This window comes from Lactuca sativa, chromosome 9 (genome assembly GCF_002870075.4).
Source record: "Lactuca sativa cultivar Salinas chromosome 9, Lsat_Salinas_v11, whole genome shotgun sequence".
NCBI classification, from domain to species: Eukaryota; Viridiplantae; Streptophyta; class Magnoliopsida; order Asterales; family Asteraceae; genus Lactuca; species Lactuca sativa.
In genome coordinates, this window is record NC_056631.2 from 207,145,141 (window position 1) to 207,156,686 (window position 11,546).

The window sequence follows — 11,546 nt, forward strand, 5'->3', positions numbered from 1 at the left end:
ATTCTTAATACTTTCCCTATTGGGTAGAATTTTGCCACCATCATTCTCTTAATCTCTTCCTAGGGTATTACATAGTCCGCATCTACTCCTAAGGTTTTGACATTGGCATTGCACCATTTGAGATTTGCATCCATAAATGTGTATTCCACCATTTGAGAGTCGCATCCATAAACGAGCTTCGAGGACACCGCACGCGTATCAGGCAGATCGATTATATATGCGCATCTGGGCCCTCTTTGACTCCCCATTCTCACGAATGCAAGTTCACCATTACTTCTTTCCTGTGCGGTGTATAGAGGTCCCCCATAAACCCTGATACCAGCCCTCCCATATTATGCATGCCAACTGGTTTCGTCTGGTCATGGGCCCGTCATGGAAGTGGCACTAGCCCGGAACGGTTATATCTCTAGAACTCTACGGTCCCCTTTATTGTCACACAATTCTGTGACTCAGCCAGACATCAACGATTAGCATAACAACTCCCTTCATCTAGGACACCCTTTTTTTAACCAAATCTAAGCTAATCCAGTGGAATGATCTTCATCGTTTCGGTCAATACGGTCACACGATATTTAGCCCATGACCCTCTCCCACCGAAAAATTGTCGCACATCCTGATGCGATGGAAGAGGAACTTTTTTTCGTTTGAAATAGCCTTCCTTCGGATGCTAAGTACCATCACACACCGCAACGGTAACATCCTATTTCAGATCGTCTGAGATTAGGTTTTATGGGTTGCAACCCGGGCATGAGGAAGTCTCGGGGTTACGACCAGTTGCTAGAAGCATAGGGCATCTCAACACCTTTCCATGGGTATGAGGTTCATTGGAATCAAAGTTATATCGAGGAAGCTATGGAAGTTGGAAGTTTTGGCAGGATAAGTCCCTCATTTGAGAAAGGTGGCAGTTAAGTACGTTGGGCGTACATGTGTACGCTTAGCATACTCATGTGCGTGACTTTTAAGCGGAGCCACCTAGTACGTTGGGCGTACCAGAGGGTACGCCTAGCGTACTAGGCTCAGAATGAGAAACCCTAATTGATGGGTGTCCCTATATAAAGAATGAGATGGCCTCATTCCTGGCCACCATCCTCAGCCAATAAACCCTCCTAAACCCTAATCCTCGCACTACTAGAAAAAAGGCCTTTTACGACGCTCATTGCGCGTCGTAAAACGCTCAGACGACGCGCAAATGCGTGTCAAGGAAGGCCCTGTCATAAAGAGAGACGACGCGCATTTACGACGCGCATTTACGACGCGCGGTTACGACACGCAATGCGTATCAAGGAAGGCCCTGTCATAAAGGAAGACGACACGCATTCGCGTGTCGTAACCTTACGACGCGCGTGTTAATGACACGCAATGCATATCAAGAAAGCCCCTTTCAAGAAAGGCCATGTCATAAATGAAGATGACATACATTTTTGCGTATCGTAAATTTAAATGTTTAAAAAATAAAAATTATATATTTATTAATTTTTAAATTAAATTTTAATTTAATTTCTTATAACAGAAATAAAATACCATATACAAAAAATACAATCCATTGCATAATATAAAATAAATTGCACAAATTATAATGTCATACAAAGAATCATTCAAATGTTAAACAAAAATAATACATTGCTAACATGTGTTATACATTCCTGTAAAACTAACAAATAATCATACAACTCTGTTTCTTACTGGAAAGGAATGCCAAACATGATTACAAGTCTCCCTTAATCTTGATTATAATCAAATGTATCTTTAATTATTTATATAAATGAAGCTTAAATGATGTCTTTAAATAATGAACACAATAAATGTTGTAAACCTTTTGAGGCCCCATAACATCAGGATCTGAGTTTTCTATTTCAACTGCAGGACTACCATTAGTTTAAGGATCACTTTTTGGACGCTTTTTCTTCTGCATACATTAACAAACATGTTAACTTTCAAGAAATATATTTAGTTTTTAGGCTCATAGTGGCATGCATATAGCTGAGGTGAGAGAAAGGTATACATACAGCTAGTAAGACATCCAGACTATCCATAACAGGTGGTTTCAAATTTTCATAATCAACTGCATTGTAAGATAACATGAACACAAGAAAGGTAATCAAAGGTTAAAATATTACATATTTACATGTTAAAAGTGTAAAGAAAAGATGATGTGGTTACACAGCTTACCATCAAAATTTAAGAGGTCGCTACTTAATGTGTGTCCTACTTGTGCCATAGAAATCAACTACAATCACCACACACACCGAAAAGGGTCATGTATACAGAAATGGTGGATAGAAGAGAAAGAAGATAAAGCTAAAAAACTACCTGCATTGTAGTAATAAACTCTTTGAAGCCAAGAAAGCCTTGTCGTCTAGAATCTGCAATTGCCCATACCTTAAGAAGTAGTATGAACAGGCGTAGAGAAATAGTTAGGACAGATTGGGATTAAAAGAGTAGAAAAGCAGAAAGAGAACTATAAGCTAACTTCTGTGCCCTTATGAGCACACTTAGCAATCAAATTAATGATCAAAACTTGAGGAGGTAAAACACTATCTAAAAAATAAATAATCATTTATTTAGAGAGTTGAATGCAAAAAATAGTAACATACTCTTATTGATTTGTTCTAAAATCAAGAAATTCCTATGGTTTTGGTCCTAAGAAAGTTGAAATGACTATTTTTCCCTTTAACTTTTAATTAATACAATATTAAAACAAATATGAAAAAACATAAAAAAATAAATTAAAAGGGCAAAACAGTCATTTCAAATCTTTCAGGGACCAAAACCAATTTTGTAGTTTTCTCAACAAAAAAATAGTAATTTCTATCATTTAAACCTTCAATTCTCTAACACTTAACCTCTATTCAGCATCACTTCTAGGTAGAAGGGTAAAATGGTCATTTACTCAATAAATAACCAGTTTATATGTTCATTCATTACTTTCAAGAGACAAATATCATTTATCCATCCAGAAATTTAACAGAAAAAATTAAAAAAAGAAAAAAAAGGAAGAAAGCTCTTACCTGTTATGCAAAGGACCATACCATTAAGCAACAACCATCCCTCATGGCCATTCCTTGAGAAGAATTAATAGATATAATGTGGAGATATTGCCTTGGAAATAGAAGGGTAATGATATATGATGTTGTAAATTCCAATAAAAGGAGTAGTCAATGTCCATGCACCCAAAATAGGTGAGAACAAAAAGCTCGCTCTTGCAGTTCCAAATTTTTGAACCAAAAAACAGAACAACAAGAACTAATGCAGACAGAGCTTCCACTAGAGCTGAAAAGTAAAAAAAACATAAAAAAATATGACAAGATCTTTATAAATGTAGTTGAATAAACAAAAATCAGAGGAATGATGCACAGATGATGATGAAGCAGAGACAAATAAGAAAGTAGATTCAAAGAAGAAAGGATGGTTTTCATCCATGTTCCAAAGGTTAGTTTATAACTCGTATTTTTTTTCATTTTTAGCATTTTTAATGGTCATTTAGTCTCGTTTAGATGGTCTATTCAGTCTAGAAAGGCAACACTCCTTATGTTGTAACAGAGTTGGAAAGTCAATAAATCTTGCCAAGGTATAAAAAAATATTAAAAATTGAATCTTGGCATACAAAAAACAAAAAATAATATGTGAAATGTTGTGTGCATAATCTGGTAAATATATATCATCAAGGATATTAATTATTATTTATTAAAATCAAATAAATCATTTTAAAAGCAAAAAGTAGGCTACTTACCACATTTTCTGGAAGAGATGTTGTAACAGACTTTCCAATATCTGATGCAGCCATAAGTTCATCAGGAGGAGGCTTTTCATTAAAGACATCCCTACCCTTGGTTGCATCATCAGGTTCCTCTGGTTCTCTTCGGCTATTTTTATTTTTATAACATATGAACAATCATAAATATATGATTTTACTTTTACACAAAATAATATATATATATATATATATATATATATATATATATATATATATATATATATATATACCTGAACAAATAGATTCTGTGTTGCATAGCTTGTGAGGCCTTTAATTGATCCCTGCGTACAAGTAAATGTACATGTCTTGCATATTTAGTCAAATATATTGCTTCCTCAGTTCCCGTATCACCTCCTCCAACAACAGCAAGAACTTCACCCTTAAAAATTGGTGAAGCTCCATCACAGATTGCACAGGCACTAATTCCCCTACTCCAAAACTCATCTTCACGAGGTAATTTAAGCGTTTTGGCAGTCGCCCCTGTAGCTCCATCACAGATTGCACCATCTATTTGATATCCCTCGAACACTACAGGCTTCAAAATGATTGGATAGCAATTCTTCCTACACTTGTGATATTTCCATCATACCTGATTAGAATTATGAAAATTAGGTGTAAGAGTCAATGAAGAAGACCACTTTTAAGTTTAATAAGATCAATCCACTACTAATAATAACATCAGTACTTTGGAAATTGAGATATGAACTTTGAACAACTATCTCGGAATCCATCAAGATTTGAACAATCTAAAAGGCTAAAACACTCCACACGGTTTCCCATTTGCATCACATTATCACAACACAAAAGATGTTTACTTTTTATACTAAAAATCCCCACAATGGATAAAAAGATACAAAATTACCTCGCTCCTCGTTATGTTGCTTATTTTCCCCAAGGTACTTCTTATATTGCCAAGCAATCCGCAAATCCTTCTACAAGCTCATAAAAAGGCAGAATTTACATTAATACAGTTGTAGTTGTAAAGAGAAAGATGCATGTTCCTAAGGGCAAAATAGGAAAAAGTAAAGTAGTACATGTTCTGCATCAGTGTTACGAGATTTGTCATCTTTGGGGACTAAAGTAATTGGCCAGGTTCCAAGAAAGGGTCTAGGGTTTTTGATTGGGCTTGCATAAAGAACAGGTTGGTTGTGTACTAGTCACTAAGACATGAAAGTCCTTAACAAAAGCATATGATGAGGTGCTTCAGTGTCTTCCATGATCATTACCAGACTTCCTAAATGGAATCCCCCACCTAAAATCTCTAGATATTACAGAAACAATTCATCCATTAGGAAATTGTTGTCATACTTGTTCTGATGCTTTAATAAAATATAAAAAGGGGGTATTGGGATTACTATCAAGATCCGGTATGCCTGATGAAAGAAAGATTGTTCCATTTGGTCCATACTTGAGACCAGGGACAGAAGAGGTAGGTGCAGCTGAAAAGTTCTTTGAGAAACTACTTGTCCGGACTTTGCCAGTAGCCATAAATATCGAACAGTTTTTTAATCCTCCTGAGAAATAAGAACAAACGGATCAAACAGGTAAACAGCATATATAATGATTTTGGAGTAAATGATTTTATTAATAATCATATATAATGTTTGTAGAATACTTGAACAGCATCATTTTTGGAAGGAAACTACCAAAGCAGATATGCAATCTATTCCACAACGCTCATTAGTGTAAACTAGAAGTTCTCCAAACAGGATTTGAAGATAAATTAATTTAGAACTCTCTGAACCATAGTCCGCATGAACTCCATGGAAATCAACGTCTTCGTGATTCCGAAGGAACGAGACAAGATCGATTCTAGCTTTGCCCAAAAACCCTAGCTTCCGTGGCCCTGTGAGCATTCATTGACAAACGAGACCCTAACCCTTTGATCATGGTGACCAGAAACCCTTCAATTTCAATTGGAACTGAAACCCAAGTTCTAGAAATAGTTGATTTTGTTGCGCTGTGAATGTAAAGTGTTCAATTTCTTGTGAGAAATGAAGCAATAAGGATCGATCTATGGAGGATGTGGGTCGTAATTTGAAGGATGAAAAAAACCCTAATTTGAGGATGTGGGTCGATTTCCGGTATGTAAAGCCGACGGGGTGCTTATAAAAAGCTTTGAGAAGAAACTGAGCCAGTGTTCTTATCAAAAGCTTTGAGAAGCTTTGAGAAGCATCATAAGTCGTAACAATGATAGGTGCATTCTTCATGTTTCTTTCTCTTTTCGTCTCTGCCTCAGAGGGAGACTAGGGCTTGAAATTTCTTGATCTGCAGAGAGACATTAGAGCAGAGATCCGATGAGACGATTAACAAGTAAGGTTAGGAGTAGGGGAGAAGCGGATTGGAGAGGAGGGAGAGGAGAGAATCGATTGTGAAGATGAAAGATAGAAAAAAGGTAGAAAAGAACAAGGCGGGTTTTCAAAATTTTGGGGATTTCATTTCCCCCTATCTACTAAACGAACGCGCGTTCATTAAAATTATAAAGCGACACTCACAGATGACGTGCGCTTAAGATACGGTGCCCTCCGTGTTTTTATTTTTTTTCTTATAACACTAAATTAAGGGCACGCAATAATGCGTGACCTAAATCCTTAAATTTTTTGAAGAGATGACACTTTTTTAATGTCGATCTCTTTTGCGTAACATAGATCAATGAGCGTCGTGGTTTGCGCGTCGTAAAAGGCTGTTTTTCTAGTAGTGCTCGTTCTTGAGCTTGTATGTGTCCATTTGAGAGCCTAAAGTGATTTTGTGTGTTCTTGGAGTAAGAATGAGCATTAGAGAACACGGAGTGAAAATCCAGCCCTTGGATCAAAGCATATCTGAGTTAGGAGCTTCATCATGAGGTATAAAGCTCCAAGCTTTCTCACTATTTTGATTTGTGCATTTATATGGAGTATTTTAGGGTTTTGTCCCAAAAAATGGAGACTTTATGAGATAAAGATCTCTAGAGACCATGATCAACCCCCTTTTAGTGTATTTTGTGGAGTAATGTCATAAAATCCAATCTTGGACGTTAGAAACAAGCCATGCATGAGATATGAGCTTTATAAGAAAAGAGGATGAGTGTTTTGAGTGTTTGTGACCAAATCAGCATGCAAAGGCTTAAAGTCACTGAATTTATGGATTAAGAGATATTAGGGAGTCCAGATCTGTGATATGAGCCAAGGTCTTAACTGATTAAGACCAAATATGCGAGGAGAGTGAAAATGGGACTTACGCTAGGCGTAATCCCAGTATGTGCAGCGTTGGGGTAGAGCATCCCCGATGTCTACATGGCAGCTGAGTACACCCAGCGTAGAGAGCTGGTACGCACAACATACTCCCTGTCGTTGACTTTTAGGGTTTGGTCAACGTGTGGACTATTAGGCCCATGGAGGGGTAAAATGGTCTTTTACCCTTCTGCGAGTGTATGGAAGGGTTAGTCTAGCTTCATGAGATCCGTTATTAATTAGGGATAATTATTAGGTGTCTTAGGCAGAGGCTAGACTGGTGATACGAGTTCGAGGTCATCCGATTCTTATTGGGTGAGTCTTCTCATTATACTTATGATGAGTGGTATCTTTGTGTGACTAAGATGTCTTATGTGCTTATATGTGTATTGTGATATCATGCATTATTTGTTTGTGATTTATGTTGTGTATTACTCAGAGCTTACAGGGTAGGACCAGAGGGTCCATTAGAGTTGTGGGATCGGAGGGTCCCACTGAAACACATTGGCCGGAGGGTCTTACTGTGTTATAGACTCGAGTGGCTAATGAGATATGTGTGGTATTTTTGGGAACTCACTAAGCTTCGTGCTTACCATGTTATGTGTTATGTGTTTCAGGTTCTCTCAGGATCACGGAAAGGCACCGACTTGATTGTACACACTAGTGTCAGAGTTATGTTTTGAGGATCCTGGATTTTAATCAAACAATTATGCTGTTGCGTTTTGTAAACTAAATAAATGAGATTTTTGTGAAATGTGTTATGAGAATTATGAGATTTTAAATGAAAATTTTGTTTGAAAATTTACGTCGTTACAAGTTGGTATCAGAGCCTTGGTTTGAGGAATTCGGATGCACCTTCGGGTATATCTGGACTCAAACTAAGGATTTGAGAAAAGTTTTCAAAAGAAATGATTTTTCTAAAACGAGCAAGAGTTTCTAAGAGAAAAATGAGAAGGAGCAGTATATACAATCAGCCAAATTCCAAACGGTGATTTCCCAAACTACCCTTACTTATTTGTGTTATGAGTTTTTCTTGAGATATTAGTGATGCATGCTAGAAGATAGGCTAGGTGTTTCATATTTTAGGGCTAGAGTTGCCTTATTTGTGATGCCTTATCCTAGGAATGTTGCTATCTGTGATGTTCTTTGAGTATGTGCGGAGTAAGAGTATCCAGTAGGAATCTTTTAGAGGGAGAGCCTTGAGTAGAGGAGTAATCTAGGAGAGATACCTAGATGAGCATCGGAAGAGCCTACTGAGAGAGTAGTTAGATACCCGCGAGGGGTAGAGTTGCTTGAGTTCGGTGATACCTTTTGAGTGCGAGTAGAGCAAGTGGAGTTGTAACCTAGAGTGGGTTTACATGTTGTTAGAGATTATTCGATGCCCGGATGTTGCTTGGTTCGTGCTTTGTGGGACTCTTGATGATGGGAGTCAACTACTAAGTGAATATGACAATATTCAGGAGGTAGATGGTTGGCATCATAAGGAGTTCTTCAGCAGATGATGGCAGAGAAGTGTGAGAACCTATGAAGAGCCTAGGGAATGACCTTAGTCAGATGAGTACGCTGATAGAGGGGAGTATTCGCTGGAGAGCGACCAAGTATAACGGGATTGGTGATCGGGAAGGTTGAGCAGCTACCTAGGAAATCTGAGATGATCTGTGTGGAAAGTATGGGTAGATGTGGCAGGTAGTATGGGACTGTACTACTTAAAGCAGAGCACCCATACTCGATACAGGGAGAATTCTAGAGGTTCTAAGTAGCAGATTGAGAGGATATAACATGGTTCGGGTGCCATGATTCGTAGTAGATTGAGAGGAGATAACATGGTTCGGGTACCATGATTCATAGCAAATTGAGAGGCGATCACATGGTTCGAGTACCTTGATTAGTGGAGGTTAGTGCTTTTGGTTTTACCAGTTATTCCGTTATGATTGATTAGACTGAGATCAGATGTGATAGTGTGTGGGGCTCGAGGGCCATGTCGAGCGAGTTTTAATGGAGCCTACCTTGAGAGGGAAATAGAGTTAGTTTCCGAGAGATTTTATTGGTGAGATGTTAGTTGGAGTCGCAAGACTTAGGGATGAGTAGAGATGATGCTTATTGGAGTATCGCGGTCTGAGTTGAGCAATCGACCGATAGATGAGACATCACCTTCATTGAAAAGAGTTGTGATGTCCCTGTTTCTAGGAGAAGCGAAGGAGATAATGAGTTTTCGGTTTCAGGGTTTTGAAGGTAACCCTGTGGGGAGCATAGGTTTCCAACCTTTTCACCAGAGTATTTCTGGGCAGTATGTTTACTGCGAGGTATTCCTTATACCATGAGAGAGTCATTTTTGGGTCCATGATGGAAGAGATCAGGGAGGTGCCTTTTGAGGGAGGCATACTTTTAGCGGCAGTTTCAGGTGGTTAAGAGGAGTATATCGGGGCGGTGGCCATCGTTTTCTTCGTTGTGTATCGACAGTGAGAGTGAGGTCTCTTGCTTTTATGATGATTCTAGCGATGGGAGGCTGGTTGAGGAATTAGAGATGAGGTGCGTGATAGTGTATTATTTTCAGAATGAGATTTAGGATTAATTCGGGACAGTTGGGGTATCTGGCGGTGTGTCGGTCTGAGGCTTCGAGATGACTAGTGGCAGTCATGTTGGGAGGATTCTGAGATTCTTGTCTGAGTTACGGGATATTTGGATTTGCTTAATTTCTGTCGGGAAGATCATTGAGTATTTTCATGGTACGTTCCAAGAATCAAGTGTAATTTACCTGGTCAAACAGTCTATGGAGTAGATTGTTGGTATGTCGACTGGTGATGGTTTGAACCCTAAGTGGGGGAGAACTGGGTATTCAATTGAGTAGATCAGCAATTCGTTCAAGTGCGGTTAGAGAACTGATTATGGAGATCTGCGGTGCCTACACACGAGACCTGAGTTATTGGTGGATGAGGCGAGGTGCAAGGCGGGATGATGTATGGATATGTGCTTAGGAAAGGATGAGTGAATCCACGACAGGTGGCCGTTGGTTAGAGAATTTATTGGGGCTAGGGATTTTTCGGCAATGCAAATGTTGAGTTTGAGGCGGTTGGGTCGTTGAGTTCAGGGTGCAATAGCTGAGATTTACGGGTATAGGTATAGACTCCAGGAGGGTCAGCAGTTAATTTGTCAACCAATTTCAGAGTCGGTATGAGCAGTTTCGTATGGGTGATGATCAGTGGAGGGTGGGGCTTCAGATTTCGTCAACTTGGTTTCAGTTGTTGACGATTCCTCTGCCTTTAAATTTGGGAGATGGGAGTATTTCGAGGTTTCAAGTTGCGTAAGTGGAAGATCAGTGGTTAAGGCAAGACAGCGTGAGACGTTGTGATGTTATACCGAGGTACCCGAGTATGATGTCCTAATTTTTGGTCAATTTGGGACTCGATTTGTGAGATGGCGAGTGGAGTACCGAGTGATTTTGTTCCAGTGGGAACCCATCAGTTAAGTGTCGAAAAAGTCGGACTGTCTAAGGGTGTATCTGTGTTGAGAAAACTGCCTTGCCTGTGAGAACTTACATCAGGAGTGGTGGTACATAAGTTGGGTGGGTGTGAGCACCTATCCAAGTTGAGCTGCGTAGAATGAGTTGATGAACTCAGTGTAACAATGACTTGATGATGAGGTTATGGGGTGATAAGGGAACAAGTGGATCTGGGTGGGAGTAATCGTTTCAGATTATCATGAGAAACCGTGGAGTGAGCCCATGGTGAGTCAGTGAGCGAGAGAGTGTTCTAAGACTACGGGGAGTCGTAGCATCAATGATTCAATGGAAGAGACTATCGTGATACTACGGGGAACCGTAGAATTCACTGGATAGTGGGAGAGGGCTGTGATACTGCGGGAAGTCGTCGTATTCACTAGTCAGCTAGAGAGTGTCATGGTACTGCGGGGAGCCATAGTATTCACTGGTTAGAGAGAGAGAGAGAGAAAGAGAGAGAGAGAGAGTGTGTGTGTGTGTGTTGTGATACTGTGTGGAGGTGTAGCATTCATGAGTCAGTGAGAGGGTGTCGCAAGTCTACGGGGATCCGTAGCATTCATGAGTTAGTAAAGGAGAATCTTAAGACTACCGGGGGAACTGTAGCACTAATAGTCGATCAGGGAGAATACTGTTCTGTAGGCAGCTGTAGTATTCACTACTTCGAGTATGACGTAGAGGAGTTCTTAGGCTTGGGCAGCCTTACCATTTGATTCTTCCGGAACTTGGGGGCCAAATTAGCGGCGAGACTGGGGTCTCCGCGATAGTCAATAATTGTTATATCCCGGGTTGAGAAGGGATTATTGTAATCAGAAGGAATTGGAGAGATGGTGTATGCATAAATTCGTGATTCTTGGGTCATGAGTTGAGTACCAGATTGGAAATGAGTGGTTCTAATTCTGCTGTTGAATCAGACTCTCGAGCTTGAGTTTGGATTCGTTCGTGTGTTGAGTAGGCGAGATGAGATTTCGGATTCATAGATGGGTTTCATTTTGTGGGGTATTGACCTCCATCTGATGTCTTAGACCTGAGTGGGTTAGTTTCGTCGGTAAGGGAAGGACCGCAACACACATGGAACCAGTGGGTGGTA

General features: G+C 39.5%; 1 protein-coding gene across 1 annotated transcript; it reads right to left on the reverse strand.

The window, feature by feature from the left end:
• Positions 1–4,291: 4,291 nt before the first annotated feature.
• LOC128129252 (elongator complex protein 4-like) lies at positions 4,292–5,269 on the reverse strand. Its single transcript, XM_052767884.1, is given in 5 exon segments — positions 4,292–4,343; positions 4,440–4,577; positions 4,622–4,686; positions 4,789–5,015; positions 5,110–5,269. Coding segments are annotated over 5 exon segments (615 nt in total). The 5' UTR covers positions 5,243–5,269.
• Between the last annotated feature and the right edge of the window lie 6,277 nt (positions 5,270–11,546).